At 40.2% G+C, this 21,181-nt stretch overlaps 2 protein-coding genes across 6 annotated transcripts in view; both read right to left on the reverse strand.

The window, feature by feature from the left end:
- Nucleotides 1-3,276, reverse strand: part of mctp1b (multiple C2 domains, transmembrane 1b) — a 35,630-nt gene extending 32,354 nt beyond the window's left edge. For 4 of the 5 annotated variants that reach the window (XM_015000652.2, XM_015000651.2, XM_015000650.2 and 1 more), the window contains exon 1: nucleotides 2,295-3,271. In XM_015000652.2, the coding sequence (XP_014856138.2) occupies nucleotides 2,295-2,798 (504 nt within the window). In that variant the 5' untranslated portion in view covers nucleotides 2,799-3,271. Of the gene's footprint in view, nucleotides 1-2,294 lie in introns of all 5 variants that reach the window. The other variant, XM_088010729.1, reaches the window with a different exon arrangement.
- A 481-nt stretch (nucleotides 3,277-3,757) lies between these two features.
- On the reverse strand, nucleotides 3,758-20,131 carry septin5b (septin 5b). Its single transcript, XM_015000646.2, has 12 exons — nucleotides 20,074-20,131; nucleotides 19,879-19,889; nucleotides 17,725-17,815; nucleotides 17,540-17,626; nucleotides 17,330-17,453; nucleotides 14,135-14,269; nucleotides 12,760-12,877; nucleotides 11,587-11,688; nucleotides 10,737-10,833; nucleotides 10,526-10,661; nucleotides 9,186-9,288; nucleotides 3,758-8,322 (listed from the first exon to the last, which is right to left on the reverse strand). Exons 1-12 carry the CDS (start codon nucleotides 20,114-20,116, stop codon nucleotides 8,260-8,262), a joined length of 1,110 nt encoding a protein of 369 aa, XP_014856132.2. The 5' UTR covers nucleotides 20,117-20,131; the 3' UTR covers nucleotides 3,758-8,259.
- Between the last annotated feature and the right edge of the window lie 1,050 nt (nucleotides 20,132-21,181).

Here is a 21,181-nt window from a genome sequence, read left to right on the forward strand (position 1 = left end):
AGCTCTGTAAAAGCCTGGATTTTTTTGGCCGAACACGCAGCGGTTCAGTTTGTTGTGTCCAGGGTCTTTAGACTGTCAGATGAGATCCGCATATTTAAACCAAGTTCCTCATGAAGCTGATGCGCCTCGGCGACGTGTTCCTGAAACTCAATGAGCTGAATCTGCAGACGCAGAGCACAAACACACATCTCCCACATCTGGCAGGTAGAGTCACATCATTCATCGGAAAACTTAGGAAGTGGCAGCAGCCAGTGAAGGATGGAAATATGGATTTGAGAATCTGAAATTGTTCACTAAAGCTGAACACAGCATGAAACAACATGTTTCATCCCAGGAAACATCCCAGGAAACATCCCTGGTGCAGGATTCCAAACCACCACCTGCTGACTTCAGCTCCTCAGAGGAGGAACGGCTTATTGATCTCACCTCTGATTCAACAAAGAGGCAGCAGTTTAAGTCAAAGACTCTGGCTGCATTTTGGATTGAAATAGGGAAATATTACCCTCTGCTAGGTGAGAGCAGCCTGGCCATATTTCTTCCTTTTGCTGCATCCTACCAATGTGAGATATATTTTCTGTCAACCCAAACTAGATATCAAACTTATACAGTGCGAAAAAAGCTCAGAGTTACAGTCTCACAACTGCAACCCAGGTTTTTGAAAAGATTCTGCAGCAACAGGCAGGTGTGAGGATTAAAGATGGTATTTCTGCACAACAGACTTTTTTTTTTGCTCTCAGGAGTTGTTCATATTGATGAAGTTGTGCTAATTTTTGGAAAAATTTGTTTATTGCAATGTCGAATGGCTGAACAGTGGCGCAGTTGGTAGAGCTGCTGCCTTGCAGCAAGAAGGCTCTGGGTTTGATTCCCAGCCTGGGGTCTTTCTGTTCTCCCTGTGCATGAGCGGGTTTTCTCTGGCTACTTCGGCTTCCTTTCACAGTCCAAAAACATGACTGTCAGGTTAATTGGTCTTTCCAAATTCTCCCTAGGTGAGTGTGTGTGTGCATGGTTGTTTGTCTCTGTGTTGCCCTGCGACAGACTGGTGACCTGTCCAGGGTGACCCCGCCTCTTACCCGTAACGTTAGCTGGAGATAGGCACCAGCAACCCTCCTGACCCCACTAAGGGACAAGGGTGTACAGAAAATGGATGGGCAATGTTGAATGTTAAAAATAAAAATACAAAAATGTAGGCTTGTGTGATATATCAGCACTGCCATCAGTATCGGCTGATACTGGGGGCTGTTCCTGGGGGGAAGTGGAGGAAGCTGTTCATGTGATATTTGTTTTGGTCATGTGATGCAGTGCAGGATTGTAAAGAGATTAGCTGAAACAGTGGGGAAGTCAGCAGTGTGTTCAGTTTTTTAAGGTGTAAAAAGAGTAGTGAAATACATATAATATTATTATTAATATTATATATCAGATATCAAATTTTGACATGAAAGTTTGTTGTTCTGTTATTTAAAAGTGGTTATAGTCTATTTTATAACATGTAATTTATTGCAGTTTACTTTATTTCAGAGCAAAGATTGAGATGGGAAATAAATTGCAATGGAGTTTTTCCTTGTAAAACAGAAAAAGTTTAAGAACCAGTGACCTGCCGCTTCAGGAAACTGAACCATATTCCAGCATCCTCAGAGGAAGGAGAGACTCCTGACTATCAGCCTTCTGAGCTGCTGCCATCAGAGAATCTGTACAACACTGAGAGCAAAACCAACCACATGGCTGCCCAGCATCCTGTAAACATGCTGAACTGCTGCTGAATTATGTATTTATTACTGCTATCATAATCCATCTGTCGGGAGCCTTATTGCTTTGTTTTCATTTATCTACATTTAATGGGTTTTAAAGCTGTTACATATCCCAGAGAAATGCTGTCCATTTTGTTGTTTACAAAAAAAAAAACCCTCGGTAACTGATTTGAACTAAACACATTTAAGATCTTTGGAGATGAACTGACTGATTCTTATCGGATCTATTTACTGTTCTGCTTTGTTGTTCAGACAGATGAATGAATCAATCAGGAAAGTGAGTTTCTCATCAGTCTGAACGCAGAATGCATCAAGAAACAACTGAATAAAGTTATCAGCTGCAACCTCCTACTTGGAAACATCATGATTTTTACTGTTGTGTTCTATTATTTTCATAAGTCCACTCTAGTTGATTTATACAAGTTTAGTTGTAGTCTGTTTTCTACTTCCGGGAAACATGCTGGCACCCAGCCATTCACACTAAACGTCATTCAGTAAAACTTCGAGTAAAATCAGATAAATGATCCTCACTGGCCCCCCTCGACTCACCGCCTGCTCATGCTTCCTTTCCGGATGGTTTTCCACTGCCGCCGCCTGCGCTGTGGCCGCGTCGCCCCCACGGCTGCCGCCCGGAGGCTCCGTCAGTCTCTCCAGGCACGCAGACCCCAACGAGGAGCTCTTGTGGTGGGACTGAACCAGCTGAGCCACCGTGGATTTGCTCGCGCCGGCGGACTTGCGCTTGATGGACGAGTGGAGCTTCTCCCGGCCGAGCAGGGAGCTGCTCCCGGGAGGTTTGCCGCAGAGCGGAGCCTCCTGCGGTTTCACGTCCGTCACCTCGGCGGAGAAGACCAGGTCGGGCTGCGAGGAAGAGATAACCCGGTCCAGAGCGACGTTCTTCTTCCGCTTAGTCTTCTTGAACATCCACATGCTCCTCTTGCTCTGCTCGTCCGGCTCTCGGCCGCCCAGCTTGGGACTGAGAAGCGGCTTTGCCTTGGCTTGAAACTGTTTCCACACCGAGCCGCTCTCATTCTCGTCCCCTTCGCTCCCCTCCATCCTCCTGAACAGAGCTCCGACGGACGCTGCTGCTCTTGTCGACTTACGCAACCAGTAATAAAAAAAAAATAAAAAATGCCCGCACTACACCGAGAGCAGCCCGCTGAAACACGGATGTGCAGGCTGGGCACTCTCAGCTGCACAGCTGGCTGCCGCTACCTGACTTACCGTTTCACCCCGAAGCTTATCACACTCTGTTCACAGCTACAACACAGAAACGCGTTAAACTGATCTGAAGTCAGGTCTGGTTAATCTGCAACAAGGCACTTCAAACTGCTTGACACCATTAAAACATAGTACACTGTGAAACCAACGATAAAAACTACATTTTGTCAAATGCCATCATCAAAATCATCAAGCACTAGGTCAGTCAGTGTTCCAGTTATTGATCAAAGGCAGCTCTAAACAAGTGGCCTTGATTTAAAGAAGCTCAGTCTTTCGGCATCGTTACAGTTTTCTAGATGTTTGTTGCAGATTTGTTGTGCAGCTGAATGAAGGATTTTAGGCGTTTCCACAACGGAAGCCTGTTCCAGATCCCGTTCGGTCTGGGACCATTATTACAGTGAAAGGGGCGGTGTTATGTAAAAATCGACGTGATGTTTTGGAGATTTACAGAATGTTATGATGTTATTCCCTCATCAAAAACATACCTGTACTGTTCCCTTGATTATTTCATGCATGTTTGAGAAATACTTTAATCTTCCGTGGCAACCATTCAGCTGTGCAAATCGCCTGCTTGCACCGAGCTGCGCCTCTAAGGCACATGTACAAACATCTTCAATGTTTATAGATCATTTTTTGAAAATTTTTTTTACCCTCCACATAAGGGAGGGCGGCGCGCCAGCGCCCCCTATGGGCCAGCCGCTCAGTTAACGGTAATAATTAAGCAAGTAATGCTGAAAACATCATGAAAGTTATAGACCTACAACATCTCTCAAGTGAAAACAGAAAATGCAAACTGCTGAAACAATTCTCACATTATTTTTATTATCATCACAAAATTTAAAAACACATTCTGATGAGCCACAGAAAGAAAAGAAAGCCTTTACAAAAAATCTCTTGCAGTCCTGAGTGCTGGAAAACTCTCCTGTTGTCAGGAAGTTCAGTAAACATGTGTTTTCTGATTGGATTCCTCTGGCTATATTTCATTTCACTAGATTTACCTTCATGTTTACAAATCATTATAATTCCCCAGAAGAGTACGACAATGAAGTGTAGAAAAGCAGTGAGATTAAATATCTAAATTTTCAGGAACTGAAAAGATGAATGTTTGTGGAAAGATTAGATTTATGTTGATGTCAATTATTACTTGTAAGAAACATAAAAGGAGATTATAGTCACACTAGACTTTCTTCCAATGACTGTTGCTAAAATTGGAATAACAAAAATTAATTTGTTTAATGGAAACAAAGCAATTTCAAAAACAAAATGCTAAGCAGTCTTTGAGTGAGGATGATTAGGTTTTTCAGCTATTAGTTTATTTTGCATCACATGACTCATGTGATCAACAACAGGAAGTTAAGACTATAAAGACAGCAGGAAGTAGCTGGACAACATGTGTCAAAGATTTGATTACTAAATAAAGTTTGCCAGCATAGAAACATTTAACAATCTTCATAAAATGTAATTAATTCTGATGTTTTGATTTATTCCCACTGGGAAGTTGGAAAAACTCCGACTCCCTCCAGTTGATACTTGTAAGGCCGACTTTACATTTCAATATGGACGCTCCTCAGTAAGCTGTGGTGGAAACATGTTTATTTCATGAGACACACATCAGGGTTTCCCCCAGTGTATTATAAGCCTGGCGGCCCGCCATGCTTTGCTGGCCCCGCCGCCAGGCTAAGCGTCGCTTGTTTACGTTTCTAGGAAAATTAAAAAAAATATATATATTTATTTTTAAAGCCGGGGTGCAAGCGTCTTTTTTGCTCTTAGCATTTCACTAGCAGAGCAGATTTATTCCTAAAGGATAGGTTTATAATAGGTTTATAGTTTATGCATTTAAAAGCCGACAGCACGCGGACTAATCACACAGCTGGCGCCTCCGCGCATTGCCTCGCGCGCCGCCGCTGCTTTACCTCAGCGGGATCGCGCGCGCCTCCTTTCACTCAAACTGGACACAGGCTGACCTGTATGGATATTTACATAAACTTACTGTGAGGAATTATGATCCTTTGGAGAAACTCTGGGTAAGAGTTTAAAACCTGCCGCTTTAGCTCTTGTTGCGCAGCTCTATGTGAACCACAGGAATAACTTGTAGCGAATTCAGAGGCGCGTTGTGGAGCGGTGAGAATGATTTATCTTTGTGAACGAACAATTATATGCAGCGTTTACATCTCAACGCGCTGCCCATCGTGTGGCTGTGTGTCTGTTTTCCCTGTAAAGTTTATGTCTGTGGTCCCGGTTGGCCGGAGCGTTTGTGGATAAGGAGCAGCGCTAACCTGATCATGCAGGTTCAGCCTGGTGAGGAGCTTTAACGCTTTCCTTGGAGTCACGCATCACGCTGATTTTATACTATTTTATTATTATTTTTCCGGTTACACGATGCATCAAACCATATCAAATGTGTTGTCTACTTAGAGTTAATACGCGAGGCCGCACGGAGATCTGAGAAACTCGTTCCATAAACTCGACCAACCAGAATAGTTTCTGTGACGCTTATTAAAAACTCAACAGACACGAAATGGAAGAGCTACTAAAGCCACATAGCAGCATTGAATTAAATCTCCCGTTTGTTGCGCATCTCTGCCAGCAGATTACCTCATCATGCAGGGCCGGTCCAAGGCTGCATGAGGCCTTGAGTAGAATCTGACTTAGGGGCCCCTTTTGTTGTTAAAAATATCAGCACCTCTAACAGTTTCTGTGTTAGATTTAGCGAAATATAGGAGAAGGGAGTAGTTTAATTGGCCAGCATAAAAAGCAATAAGTTATAATTGCAGTTTATTAATTTGTATTTGTAAATTCAAAGGTTAAACTCACAGCATTAGATTGTTGCTATGGTAACAAAACAATCTAACTATGAATATTGTTCTTTGAAGTTTTACAAAGTAAACTTGCCAGCTCCTTAAAATCTTTCATTTAAATGTTAAACAATTTAAAATCATTTATCTATGCCTGAACAATTGAATAACATTTAACAGCATTGATAATCTCAATAAACAAATGTTACATTTGTATATCTGTGGTCTGTTTTAAAATATTTGTGTTTATGGGGCCCCTGAAGCCCTGGGGGCCTGATGGAGCCACTGACTTAATTTGGATTAAACAGAAGTGCAAATTTATTGTTTTAATACTAGTTGTGGGTTTAAATAGCATTTCACTGGAGATCTTTTCCCGTAACATATAATTACACAGTAATACTTTTACATTTCCTGTCAGCTTAATATATTTTAATACAAAACACGGTGGACCGACTCGACGCCCTGATCACCGGGCTTAGCAAGTTTTCTGGGGGAAACCCTGCACATGTAAGAGAAAATCATTGTAAAATCAGTGTTACATGTTGTGCCTGCAACTATAAACTGAACACATTGAAAGTGGTGTTTGATTATGGGAAGTGAAGCTTAAAACAATGTTTGGAAGAGGTCCTGATAACAACGTTCATGGGTGTCGCCATGTTGAAATTCCGACTTCATGACTAGAATGCCGTTACCTGGGTCTGACATCAAACCCAGCTCAGAGTTCCCACTTCCCAGGTACCTGGAACGCATCATGAGTTTGATGTTTCACAGAAATTAACATGTGGTTAGAGGAGAAAACAGTAAATTTAAGGAAGTATGAGACAGCTTTATGCAATTTTTGTAATCAAGCTGAAATGAATGAATGTAATTGAACTAAATAAAAGAACAACACCTAATATTAATATAAATTCATAAAGTTTTTTTTTAAGAGAGCGATACCTTATCAAGGTTTTAGTGTTGAAAAATTTTTAATTTTTGTGCATGTACCTTTGTACATTTTTACTTTGTTGCCAGTTTTCATTTAATTTAATTTCTTGTTTTATTTTATTTTTTATTTCATTTTGTTTAGTTGAATTTTATTGTATCTTATATCCTGAGTGTTGACTGTGGAGGTTGGTGGTGTTCAATGTTTGCTTGAATGTATTTGTTTCATTTACACAAAAACTTAATAAATATATTGTAAAAAAAAAAAAAAAAAAAAAAAAAAAAAAAAAAGTTTGCTGTTCAGTGATCCTAAATCAAGACTGGGTTAGGAAAATAAATAAATATTTCTAGAATTTCCTCAAGTCAATTTAAAAAATTAGAATTATACCAAAAAGCCTTTTCTGTTTTCAGAAACCAGCTTTTTTAAATGAACTCCACTCGTTCTGATAAGAAGCTCTAATATCCAGCCACAAGCTGCAAAACCTGGTTTGACAGGGACATTTATCTGTTATTAATTGTATGCACTGGGTATGTATACATTTGAGCTTATGTGGATTTTAGAAAGTCCAACATAAATTCAAACATGTGCACCTTTTCTTGTTTTTAGGATTCATTAAAGTTGCATCTTGCATGAGCAGTCCACTCTGAAACAACAGCTTAATGCCTCATTCAGAGTTCAGGATGAATATGATAACAAAGACCATGATGAGGAACCCAAACCTCTGATGCTATGTGAACAAAGATCCCAGTTAGAAAACTACCAGGAGTCATTTATCCAAACACCATCAGTAACTCAAGACTTCTACATCTAATATTGTGCTTATTTTTTTTCTGTCACAACAGGAAGTCCTTATTTCTTATATTTAATGACTTTAAATAACTATGAAAACTCTAATATTTTCAGTTTACAAACCCGCTTCCTGTTTCCAAAAATATTCAAATTTTTGATCTTAATATTCAAAAGCATCATAACGTTTGGCCACTGTTGGAATACCTATTCAGTATTTCAGCAAAGCGTCGCATCTTCTATGTTAATCTACTTTGGTCTATCTGATAAATTCAATCTACTGGCTAAAAATCTATAGATCACTTGGCTAAGGACTGCACTGAAGAGAAAGCATGCCATCTTAAAAACACTTTATCTGTTAATCGGTGTGTGTGTGTGTGTGTGTGTGTGTGTGTGTTTGTTTGTAATACCTTGTGGGGACGATTTTCCTGACATATACCACGTTGTGGGGACCAATTGCTCCTCATGGGGACCGGAGCCTGGTCCCCACAAGGGGAAACCCTGTTTTTGGGTCAGGGGTCAGATTTAGGGCTAAGGTATGAATTGAGTTTTGGTTAGGGTTAGGGTTAGGTATGTGATGGATGGGGTTAGGAAAAGGGTAAAGGTCAGGTTTAGGCTGTAGAAATGAATGGAAGTCAATGGAAAGTCCCCACAAGGATAGCCAGACAAACATGTGTGTGTGTGTGTGTGTGTGTGTGTGTGTGTGTGTGTGTGTGTGTGTGTGTGTGTGTGTGTGTGTGTGTGTGGGTGTGTGTGAGATTATCGCTGCAGTAAAAGGGCCGATCGGAGGTCACAGGTCCTGCCCATGCATCTGCTGCTGCATCTTCTGCAGCATCTGCTGCATCCTCCTCAGCTGCAGAGGACCAGACAGAAAGATGGAGAGGAGAGCAGCGTGAGGAGCAGACAGACTTTCAGAACTCTTCAACCTTTTTCACAGTTTATCACACCATGAACGTAAACTTCAGGGAACTTTTAACATTGATTATGTGACAAACCAACACAAAGTAGTGCATAACTGTGAAAGGAATGGCAATGATGCATTATGTTTTATATTAGTTACCAAAATGTAAAAAGTGTTGACACTTTTTTGGCCCCAAATAAAATCAATTTCAATTAATTTCCTTCAGAACTAAACTAATAAGTAAAGAATCCAGCTGTGAAACTGAATCTCAGTAGAAATGCGTCTGTTGTGGTCTGTTAGAGAACATTAGTGACATTAGTGATTTTTATACAAATGATAAAGATCTAAATAATGTTTTGAAACATGGATATAAAAGCAAATGGAGGTTGTTGTTTTTATTGCTATTTTTTTTCTTATCATTCAAGCTGCAGTATGTAACTGTCATGAAAAACTTTTTTTTTTTACATATTTATTAAAACTATCATGATGTTGTGACAGTTTTGTGTGAGACAGATAACCTGTAAAAAATTGAGTTCCTCTGCTTTCTCCCAGAGCTAATTAGAAACAACCAATCAGAGGCAGGAGGCGGGTCTTAATGCTGTTAATCAACCTCCATGTGGTGTTGCTCATTCCCTTTCCCCTTTGCTAGCAGAGTCTGTTGTGAATGCTAGGCTAGCTAGCATGGCCACCAACGATGGTGGATTAACTGTTTTTACGTAACAGTAAGTTGTTCCTCCACTATTAAAACATTGAGCAGCAGGTACATTTTTGAAAGATGTGGCATAGGACTGTAGAGTGTGTCTCCTGCCACTCACTTCTTCATCTTTCCTCTTGATAAGTTTCTCTGTCTCCACGGCGGGCGTGGATAGCGGCAGGATCGGGATGGGACTCTCCACACGCTTATCCGCATTCATCTTACTGGAACAGGAAAAACTAATGTGACCAATAAGAAGAGGCAGCACTGGATCTGGCTGCTGTATGACAAACTGTTTCTGCTCAGACATGAGAGAAAAAAATTACTTTACCTGCTGAGTTTGTTCATTTCTTCATTTACAACAACAACAACAAAAAAAATAGCATCTTTACTGCAGTTCTATATTACTGGACAGAGGCTCCATCTTTTAAATTTCTGCTGAAATGCTGTAACACAGGGAAACTGTTGTTACAACTGTTGTTAGAACTGCAAAGTGATGAAGGTATTTTTATGGCCCTGCTCTCTGATCTCCAACAGCATCCTGCTCCAAAGCTGCTTTCACCCACTCTCATCTGCAGACACTTTCCACAGAGGGGCATCCATCCCACACTAGAGACGCTTTGTGTGGAGTCTCTTACACAGCTTTTGATTTTTTTTTTTTTTTTTTAGATTGCTTCTTGCACCCCGCTGCTCTAAAAGTATTTCTCTTTTACTTTTCAGTTTTGGCTTGGTCCGTTTAACATAAAAAAAATCGTGTCACCAAGGTTAGCATTGGCATTATCTTGAACACCTCTAAGGTTTTCATAACATCACACAAGAATAACATCAAAAAGTGCTCAAAGACTCTCTAACACACTGCTGTTAAAATGGCAGGTTAGTTTCTGCTTCAAAAGACAATGGACGCTGGAAAAGACTAGTGTTTGTAATTCAGTACATTTATGTCTGTTTAAAGAAAAAGAAACATTTAAAGTCAATTCAGCTGTTTCTCTGCATCAGATCATTATCGGCCAATACTAAAGCTCAGATAACTGCATCTTATTGGAAGTGAAAAAAGTGGATTCCTTAAAAGCAGTTAGCCTGTCAGGAAGGCTATTCAAGCATAACATAGCATCTCAGTGCTAAACATGTAGCAGCTAACGCTAATGTCAGCGTCCACAGTCCACATTTCTAAAGAAGCTCAATGATTGATCAGAACGTCCTGAAACTCTGGAAAGATGAATGTCTAATAACACTTTGCACCAATCTGATGGCTGAATAACATAAACCACAGATTAAAAACAATGAATATTTTTTGTTATAAATATGTATATTTATTCAATAATTTCACAGAAAAAAATAGTCTTTGAACTGAAAATGTTGCTTATGTAGTTTTTAATTAAAAAGCAGTAAACTCATTACAGACCCTGCAATTAACTTGATTAAAAATTTGAATCAACTTGCTGTCCCGTGGTTCCGGCTCACCTGGTCATGTTCTGGATGCATTGGGCCCGGTAGTTTTCATAGTGACAGTCGTTGGTGGTGTCCTTCAGGTCGTGCATGTGGGTCCTAATCAGCATGTTCCTGAGCTTCCCGAAGTCACAGTGGGATGGGTTCTCCACTGCGGGAAGAGACCGACATGAGAGTCCGCCACGCACCGGGAGCGGCGGCTGCAGACTGCAGCTCGGGGTCTTACCCTCCACGATCCCCCACGGGTAGAGGCGGCCCCTCACCCTCTGACCTCTGACCTCCAGCACAGTGTTCCCGCCGATCACTGCAAACGGAAGGCTCTCCTGCAGCGCCGACACTGACGTTTGAACATCCTGCAGTTTTATGATCACGCTTACAAATAACTGCCAACGTTAATGAGTGGGATTAAGGGGAATATTTTAATATTACATAACGCAGATTAATCAAACAACTCATGTTGATATTATATATGAGTAAATACAAAATTTTCTTAAAAATCTTTTGAAAACATGCATAGGGTAGAGTGGCAGTTTTTAATAATATGGGCTACATGGGCAGTTGCCCAGGGCAGCATCGGAAAGGGGTTGATCAACCAAGAACTGGAAAATAAAATATGTCAGTTGTTCCCTAAACAAGTTTGTTACTACATGTGTGGTCATGAGTACTGGGAGACTACATGACCTACTTTCTGCTACAAAACAATAATAATCAGATAATATCTTGCATTTTAATTGGCTGGAACGCGACAGGAGGAGGGGGTTGGCTGTTCCGAGAGAACCACAACTGCGTGGGTATTTAGATTTCAAGCTTACAAAGTTAGGCGTAGTGATTAATCACAGCGCTACAGTGTGATTAATTTGATTCCATTTTTGAACTGATTGACAGCATTAGAAATAACTCACTGCTTTAATCTGTAACCAAAAAATAACAAGTAAACCGAAAAATGCAATATCGGAGGTGGAAATAAAACAACCCAGCAAACATATTATTCCTGAGCAGAGCGTGCTGTAATTAAATTTACTGCTCAAAACTTCAGCGTACATGTTTTAGGCCCTTTCATTTGAGACCAGGCCTACCTTCAGCCCTTTATCCTGCTGTTTGAGCTCCTCATCTTCATCAGAGTCGCAGTCGGGGAACTGGTAGATCTTTATCCCAAACTTATCGATCTCTTCCCTCACCTGGAAGGACCAAACACAACAGAGACACGACGGGTCACAGCAGGAACACATACGCCTCAGCATGCAGAGCTGGAACATTTCAGGAGAAGCGTGGGAGCTGTGTGTGAACACTCAAAATTCACTTCACATAAAATCTCCTTATGAGTCATTCTGAAACCGCTCCAGAGTCTAAATCTGACATCCTGCTGGTGAATGGGTTCTTTTTTTTGGCTGTTTGTTTAATTTACTTCAAACTAGAGAGTTCAAAAATAACAACAGCCATCACATGACATGGGTTGTTTTCATACCTCAAGCATATAATTGCTGCACAGATTAAAAACATAGGTTCAAATTTCAAGATCTAAAAGTCTAAATGTTAAGTAAGGGTAATTATAAGGGAACTGGGGAATAAAGTTTGTGAAGCTGAATGGCCAAATGGGGTTTTGTGTTCTACAGGGAACAAAAGAAAGATTTTGTTAAATGTATTTCTAAATATAAGATGAAACACTTTTAATGTGTGTCACAAATGGTGCAAACTGTATATTCACCATTATAATTATCACAACTGACAGATTTGAAGTGATTTGAATTTATTATGAATTCCAGTGATGAAGGTGAACAAATTAAACAAGTTCATGTTTATTCTGCTACTTTCAACACAAGAAATAATAAGGTGCATTAGGGGCGTAGAAAAAAAAGGTAGATTTCTGCCAAAAAACTCAGAAGTTTTGAGATCAATCTCATAACTTTTCTACAAAAAAGAAGAAATATTCTGAATGCATAAAGTTGAAAATTTGGATGAAAATTTTTTTACATTTTTTTGATAAATGTCATAAATTTTCTTAAAAAAAATAAAAACATGAAAATTTGAGATTTTGAAAAGTTGATAATTTTCTAGAAAAAACGTAAAAGTTTTGTGGCTAATCTCAGACATTTTCTAGAAAAAAACAACGGCCCTAATACAGCGTCATAAATAAGTGGCTAAAGCTACACTTCTTCAGAGTGTTCCGGGTTACAGCTCGCTGTCTGAATGTGGTTCAGCTGTTCATCAGCTTTATAAACTCTAAACCAGTTCCTGAAGTAAACAGATACCTGTTCTTTGAGCCTCTTTATCTCAGAAGGCGTGAGGCAGTCGGCCTTAGCGATGAGCGGAACCACGTTGACTTTATCCTGCAGGGCCTTCATGAACTCCACATCGATGGGACGGAGCCTGGCAGGATGTTAACGTAGCACACATTCAATACAATATAACAAATATTTCTTTTCACATTTATTCAGTTTTTGCGTTTGTGTTGCACTTAAACATTTCACATCATAAATGATATTTTATGATCGCACAAATATAACCGGAGTAAATATAAAAAAATACTTTTTACATGATGATTTCATTTTGTAAGGGAAAATGAGATTAGGTGGATTAGATAACCAACTCTTGTGGGAAAGTTCAATCGCTCTCATAAAACCATGAAATAACTATCAATAATCATACCTTTTAGTTCTGTTAACCTGTAGACCCACACAAATTCCTAAACTGATGAAAAAAAGCCACTGGTCTGTAACATTTCTAACACAGATCACTGCTGACCAAAAAACGCAAAGGGTCATCTCACATTTTCCGAAAATAACAAACAAACAAACAAAAAACATTCAGATGAAGATTTCTAGGAAAATATTGTGTGGACTGATATGACCGAAGTGAAGTTTTTGGAGGGCGTGTTTCCTGGTTCTCTGCTGAGGAGCTGCATTAGACACAGAACAGGAAACTATCTGTGTTTCCTTTAACTACAGAACTAAACTAAAACTATTCAGCAGAAGGAGAGCGGAGCAGAATTTCTGCACAGCAACGTGACGGAGTCATTTATCATAGAAGTCTGATGGAAGTCATCACCACTAATGATGGCACAACAAATAACACATAGAGCTGGATGTGGGGTTGGTAGATGTTCTTCATTTTAAAATAGCTTTCTGTGTTTATTCAGTGAAACTTATTTGATGATCTGAAACTGAAGAAATGTGTTCAAGTTCTAGACACGTATGCCTCAGTGTATTTATGTGTGTGTGTGTGTGTGTGTGTGTGTGGGTGTGTGTGTGTGTGTGTGAGTGTGTGTGTGGTGTGTGCAGTGGCGCAAAAAGGGGGTATGCAGCATGCAACGCATAGGGGCGCAGCACCAAGGGAGGCGTCAAAACCCCATCTGGAGGGGGCGGTGCCCCGATTCTGTTTTCCCATACACTTCAGCGCGCCTTACGCTTCTTCACCTCACGCTTGTTACGAGGTAAATGTGGCGAGTTTTACCCTTCACGTAACGTCGTCTTGGGGGGGTTGAGCGAGCGTATGTTTTCCACGCTCCTTCAACCTTCCTTCGGAGAGAGGGGGATCGGAGGGGCGCCGATTTATGTTTTCGCATCCACCTGAATAATGTGTAGTTGCGCCACTGGGTGTGTGTGTGTGTGTGTGTGTGTGTATTACCCTTGTCCAAATGGGGATATAAAGTAAAGGCAGCAGTGGACCCTGTTATCCTGGATGTTCTTCCTGTTCAGCCCACTTTCATCCCTGAAGTATTGTTCAAACTGCTGGTTGATGTAGTCTGTTACCGGAGTCCAGCTACGACACACAAGCATACACCTGTCACTGCATGGCTGTTCTAGAAGGCAGCAGGAAGTAACTTAGCCAAATAGCTGAAAAGTCACATCTCCAGGGAAACAGCAGGAGCTGTGAGAGCTGGAAATATCAATAGAACGTGTCCACATGGCTCTCAGGCACTACAAACACACAGATAGCTGTGGAAACTATAAACAGACCATGATATGAAGGCACCAATCCACTTTATTCTCCTCTGATACCGATATCTGAGGCTTAGTATCGGCCGATACCGATCCGATATAGAAAAGATGAATTCACTACATTTTTTTTATCAGACATAAATGTACTGAATTACTTTTATTTTTTTCAAAATTTATTTATGCTTTAACATGAGGTACAATGTAAAGGCAGAGCAATAGTTATATAGTTAACAGTGTACCATTAACATACAAACCTAATTGGACTAGAACACACCCAATTACACACACATACATACACCTACATGAAATACATGAAATGGATCAAGTCAGAATAAACATACTGCGATAGCGGGCAGAAACAGATACATCAAAAAATTAATTAATTAAAAAGGAGCACAGTTAGAAATGTATTGTTTAACTCTACACCAGGACAGCTGAAAGGTGAACTCATGCCTGCCTCATGAGCAACGAATCAGATCCCAGCCGATGTGTTGAACATCCATAACTGTTAGTCGTCCCAACTAGCTTTCTGTCAGGGACAACAAAACTGTATGATTCACAAAAACAAGCTTCGTTCTGTTAATGTGAGACAGTGTCTCTGTCATGTTGCTCTACAACCTGGTTGCCATGCCAACCACTGTCTCTACTGCAGGTTGATTAAATTTGAGGGTACAGGATTTGGTTTGCTTCGGTGGGGTGAAATAAAAGTCTTTGCAGCTCTGCATATGAATTGTGAAAATCCATTTGTGTTCATCTAATAATTAAAAACATTGTGTGTCTCTGTTTCCTCTGCTCCAGTCAGCAGCAGTTCTTGCATGACTGGCCTCATGGGTCAAATGTACAAAACACAAGAGATTAGAAGAAGTTCTAAATGTTTTCACTTATAGGTTTCACAAATCCAAAACTGAATTCAGTCCAGGTTTGACCAGCATATTTGGAGATTTTAATTAGTTAAAGGTTTTTAATCAATGCTAAAAAAGCAATAGAGTCTGTTATCAGACGCCACCTCCAGCCATGTTTTCTTACATTGCTGAAGTTTTTTTTAATAAGGCTTCCTCGCCTCTCCATTGACTGAAAATTACATAATGCAAGAACAAAATGTGGGTTTTTTTGTGTATAACTTTGCTGCAGGTTAAAAAGAACAGTTCAAATGTTGCTGTGCAAGCTAACGCTAACGATGTGATAAATCAATAACAATATGGTAATCGACTAGGGCTGTTGTAAACGAATATTTTAGTAATCGAGTAATCTATCGATTATTCTTACGATTAATCGAGTAATCGGATAAAAAAAATTATAAAATGAAATATTGGTAAATCTGGCATAATACCGGTGTTACTATCAGATATCAATATCAGTCCAATTTTTCATATTTGAGCATCCCTAACAGTTGCTTTTTTGTAGTTTAGAAAACTAACCTGTAACAATAATAGCTCACTTTCTAAGTTAACCAGAAGAAAAGTTATAGAAAAATCTGAAATTATATTGAATTTAATAACAAAGAGGCAGGCTCATAAATATGCTTATAAAAAATGTCTACAATCCAGCTTTTAGTTTATGTATTCATCTTCAGTGAGTTTAATAGATTAATTAAACTCACCTTGCCACCTAACCTGTCACGCTTTGGGTTTGAAAATACGGGAAATGCCGCCTGGAGTGGGAGGAGAGGGCGAATGAACGAACGTAAGATGGAGGGGAGGAAATAGACCAGCGGACTGACGAACCGTTAGACCGGGGGACGAACACGGGGGGAAGCAATACGGGATATTTACGACACCTTCACTGGTCACACTCAGAAACTCATCTACCAGCCATGTACGATGCGCTCCGCCACCCGTTTCTTCAGACCGGGATATGAAATTTATTGTGCGGTTCGTCGGTAAAGCTACATTTACACGGTAAGCATCAGCTACTCAGCCGCCCGCCCTGTTCAGGCTATCCGCTCACCTCAGCGCTCTTCCCGCCGTTCGCTTTCAACCAGCAGCCCCGGAGGAGAAATGCTGCCGTACTCCAGGCATTCCCCAGTCATTTTAAGGATGCTTATTGGTTCCCCAAAAACGATAAAAAGTCGGGCATTATCATCAATCAATAAAATCCCCACGGGCCAATCTTGAAGATTGGACTTTATGCCGCTAAGACTTAGCTTTTGTCAACAACTCAGAGGCGGAAGTGAGAGCTCCGCGCAACGCAAATGAAGTCCCGGCCGGAACACGGTGCGCTAACTAATAAAACATAAATTAACGAAGCTTCGAGGCAGGTAAATTTTCCTCGAGGAATTTTAGTAATCGAGGTACTCGAATCATTCGAGGAATCGTTTCAGCCCTATAATCGACACCTGATCAATGTCAATAGATGATATGTCTGATAGGATATTCAACTATTTCACTGAACTCCCACCCAGAACCGCACAGCATTCTGGGAGATGAAGGCAGAGGAAACGCTTTAGTTGCTCAACTTCTGAAAGCAGGGTTGGTGGCATCAACTAAATCACTCACTCTTTGGTTACCTAGCAACAACCTGTTGAGTAACTTCTGCAGCAGCAGTTTAAGGTTTTACCACCATGCCTCATAACTGCTTGAAAATTAAATAAAAAACAATCTATTGATTGAAAATGAGAAAATGTTTTTCTTCAAACAACTAGCGCTGTCCCCTTGATCTCATGACGCCCTTGGTGGAGAGCCATATTGTTCATGTCAACTAATCTCACAGGGCATTTGAATAGAACCTTTATGAAACTAGATTATTCTTAATAAAAATAATAATTGAAGAAATAAAAGAAAAATAAGAACAGAGCCAGTGTGGGCTGAGATACACAATCAAACAACTTTATTTTTAAATGTGTCCTGTAAAAAAAAAATCACAAAGTTTGAATGTTTTTTACCACTCTGTGTTGTTGACGGCGTCTCCAAAACCTGGCACATCCACGATGGTGAGCTTGAGCTTCACGCCCTTCTCCTCGATGTCCACCGTGCGCTTTGTGATCTCCACCGTCTGCTTGATGCGCTCTTTTCAGAGAGGAGAAACGTCACACAGCAGTCAGACGGATATTCAGACTAAAACTGTAAAGACAAAAACAGAATCAGCAGCTCACCCTCAGCATTGAGCAGCTTCCTCTCTTTGTACAGGTCAGTGAGGAAAAGGCTGTTGACCAGCGTAGATTTACCCAGGCCAAACTCACCTGCATCACAAAGGTTTTAGTTGCTACAGTTTAGTGTGTGTGTATATATATATATATATATTATAGATGATCTTATTTCACCCAACCAGCAGGCTCACCTGCCACCATGAGTGTGAAGTCGAAGCCTTTCTTCACTGACTTTCTGTGCAGTTGGTTGGGCAGTGTCGCAAAACCCACATACTCTTTGTCCTAGAGACAAGCAAACAGTGATGTTACAGCATACACACACACACACACACACACACACACCCACATACGAACGCGCGCGCACACACACACGCACAAACACACGCACACGCACACACACTTTATGATGCAGTGAGGATGCAGAGAGAGGACTCCTGATAGACTGCAGAAGCTCTGCAAGTCAATGAGTCAATGAAATCTGATAGGATTCCTTAGAAACATCAAAACTAATTTAAATGATCTGAACTTAATGCAATATTTCATAACTATGATCAACTGGAATGTATGTGTGATTGCATTGAAATAACCTCGAGACGGCATTTGTTGTAAATTGAAACATTAAATTAAATTAAATTAAGGAATTGAATCGAATTGAACTGAATTGAACTAAACTGAATTGAATCAAACAGGTTTAAGTTTAGCCACAGTGAAAGGTCCCAAGAAGCCTCTTGCAGCTCTGGAGCTGCAGGTTCCACTAAAGCAACATTCACCCAGTTGCACCCACTTAACAAACACACACTCATTCAGCGACACACAGACCAGTAGGCAACTTGGACTCAAATGCCTTCTCAGAGGCACATGGACTACTCTTCCCTCTGAGTCTCAGTGCGTCCAACCTGTGTCCCTCATCAATATTTTTCTCACATTTGTTGAATCAGAACCAAGAAAGCAGAAGAGAGACAGAAACAGAGACACGTTTTGAGTCTCTCATTCGAATTCAGACACGCCGTCACTGTTGGACTACAAAGAGACATGCATGACTTCAAAATGGAGAACAGCTCTCCTGGTTCTCCTTCAGAACGCTGACACTGTCAGTTTTTACAGATGGAGGAGCAGAAGAAGTAACTCCAAAGTTCAGGCAGCAGCTTTAAAGGCTCAACCAGCCTTTTCAGTTCTATCATTCATGAGGCTAAAGTTGAATTAGGTCATGCATAATGATGCCTGAATTAAAAATGAATGAATATCAGTTGCATATTTAAGCACAACATCCTATCAGGATAAGACCTAACAAGATGTTAGTTTAAATCAGGCTGAATATGGTTGGTTAGTTAATCCAGTCTCAGCTCTGTACCTCTCTGTTCTGACCAGCAGGGTGAGGACCGGTGAGTGCACTGGAAAAAAATGTTTCTTTGAGCAACATTTTAAAAAATAACTCTAATTTGTTTCAACTAATTTTATTAATTTTGCTCAAGCTGTAATTTTGATTTGAATAATTCTGAAATCAGATTTATAGCTTGAGCAATTAGCTGTAATGCATTATTTTTTTAAGTTGGTGAAGAACACTCCATGAATTATATTTACTTTGCAGGTCCATAACAATACATATAATATTTCTGTATCATTCATAACGTGGAAATCTAAAGATATGGATTTTAATTCCATAATTCCATTTTGTGTTTTCTGGCAGCGTGGGCCGGTGACAGGTCCTGATAGAAGATACAATCAACATCTTCATCACTGAAAGAAAAAACTGAGTTAATTTAATCGAATTAAGTTTGTCAAACTTACTTTAATTATGATTGTTTAACATGACAACTTAGTAAACTTAATATATTTACTTGGATAAACTTCATTTAGTAACTCGTAATAAGTAAACTCAATGTTTTTAAAGCTAGATCACCTATTTTTTATTTTTTATTTTCTTTCAATGTTGAAGCAAAGTGGATTATATTTCTGTCCACTCTGGCTCTTGATTTCCAATAGAAACATAAACTTTGTCAGGTTAAGGACTGATAACAGGATAACAGGGAATCTTTCCTGACTCTCTGACTACACTTTTCTTTTCTGTCCTCTCAAGGCTGCCGTTATCCTGTGCGTCTTTTCCTTCCACTCAACTTTCTATTAACGTGCTAGGATACAGCTCATGATATTCTTATTTATTAGTAGGTACATGCATAAATCATATTTCAATGCTCTCAGTCATTACCCCCTATCTTGACGACATCATCTCCATCAGCTGTCGTAAATGCAGACGGTGTCACGCAGCTGAAGATGGGTCTTTTCAACACATTTTTTGCACAAACACACACACATTCACACACCTCCATCAGCCCTGTGCTCTTTACCTCCGAATCCTCTGGCATCACGAAGCCGAATTCCAGCAGAAATGGAGCCGCGCGTCCGTTCACAAGGCGGAGGAGAAGCGGAGAAAGACAAGGAGAGAACCAGACATGAAAGCTGGATCACCCAACCTGCCGGTGTGTGTGCGTGTGTGTGTGCGTGTGTGTGTGTCGGTTCTCTACCACCTGAGGGAAGCTCACCTGCACGGAGCGCGCGGCTCCGGTACCTGCTGATGGACGTCATGTTGGACCCGGTGGAAGATGCTGCCAGGCTGAATGGAAGAGGCAGGTCAGAGCAGAACCAAATGTCCGTCACCGCGGCACGAGGACAGGAAAGGAGCAGACACGAGCCAAAACGAACCCGAATCACACGGAGAAAAGTACATCTGTCACCGTGTCTTCCTGGAGGTGCATTCAGACGGTCCCTGGTTCTGGTAATGCTGTGTGGGTGAAAAAAAAAGAAAAACTATATTAGCAATACACCAGGCTACCAGGTGGGGGCAGTGTCGGTCTTCACGTAAACAAAGACACTAAGCTGTTTTCAAATGGGCCACTCTGTTGCGTCGGTAAAAATAATAAAAAAAATAGTCTATATATATATATATATATATATATATATATATATATATATATATATATATAGAGAGAGAGAGAGAGAGAGAGAGAGAGAGAGAGAGAGAGAGAGAGAGAGAGAGAGAGAGAGAGAGAATTTGAAATAATTTAAGAAAATGTTAACATCAAAGACAATGTGAATAAATACAAAATGTTTGAAAAATATCAATCTAAACTAATTTTCCTTAAAAAAGAATCCCCTTGCTAAATTAGAAATTAAAAGTATTTTTGTAAAAAAAAGAAAGAAAGAATAAAAGAAAAAAAAGAGAATTTAACTTAACGAGAAACACCCACGCTAATTACTGCCTAATTAGTAAAATCAGATAATCTTTAAATTAGAACCTGTGACACGCGAAGAAGTGTTTTTGTTTTTGTTTTTAAATATCAAAAAGCAAAATTACTTCCTGATTTAAGGAAACTCAATAACATGACAAAGTTGTTGACGTTGGTCAATTTTGTAAAGGTTGCCAAGTTAATGGAGAAGCCATGGAGCAGTGGTGATCTGTTGGGTCCAGCATGTGGGAGGAAGCAGAAGCACCCAGAGAGAATTCATAAATGTGTGGGAGGAACATGTAAACTCCGCGGAGAGATTCACTGGCTGGGATTTAAACTCATTGCCCAAATCAGACACCGCCACTTATGACATCAAAAGGTCCAGATAATATGTGTCTGAAAGGGAAAAAAAATGAAAAAGGAA

The sequence above is a fragment of the Poecilia mexicana genome, unplaced genomic scaffold, assembly GCF_051168715.1.
Source record: "Poecilia mexicana isolate PSO_F unplaced genomic scaffold, ASM5116871v1 scaffold_12, whole genome shotgun sequence".
Classification (NCBI taxonomy): domain Eukaryota; kingdom Metazoa; phylum Chordata; class Actinopteri; order Cyprinodontiformes; family Poeciliidae; genus Poecilia; species Poecilia mexicana.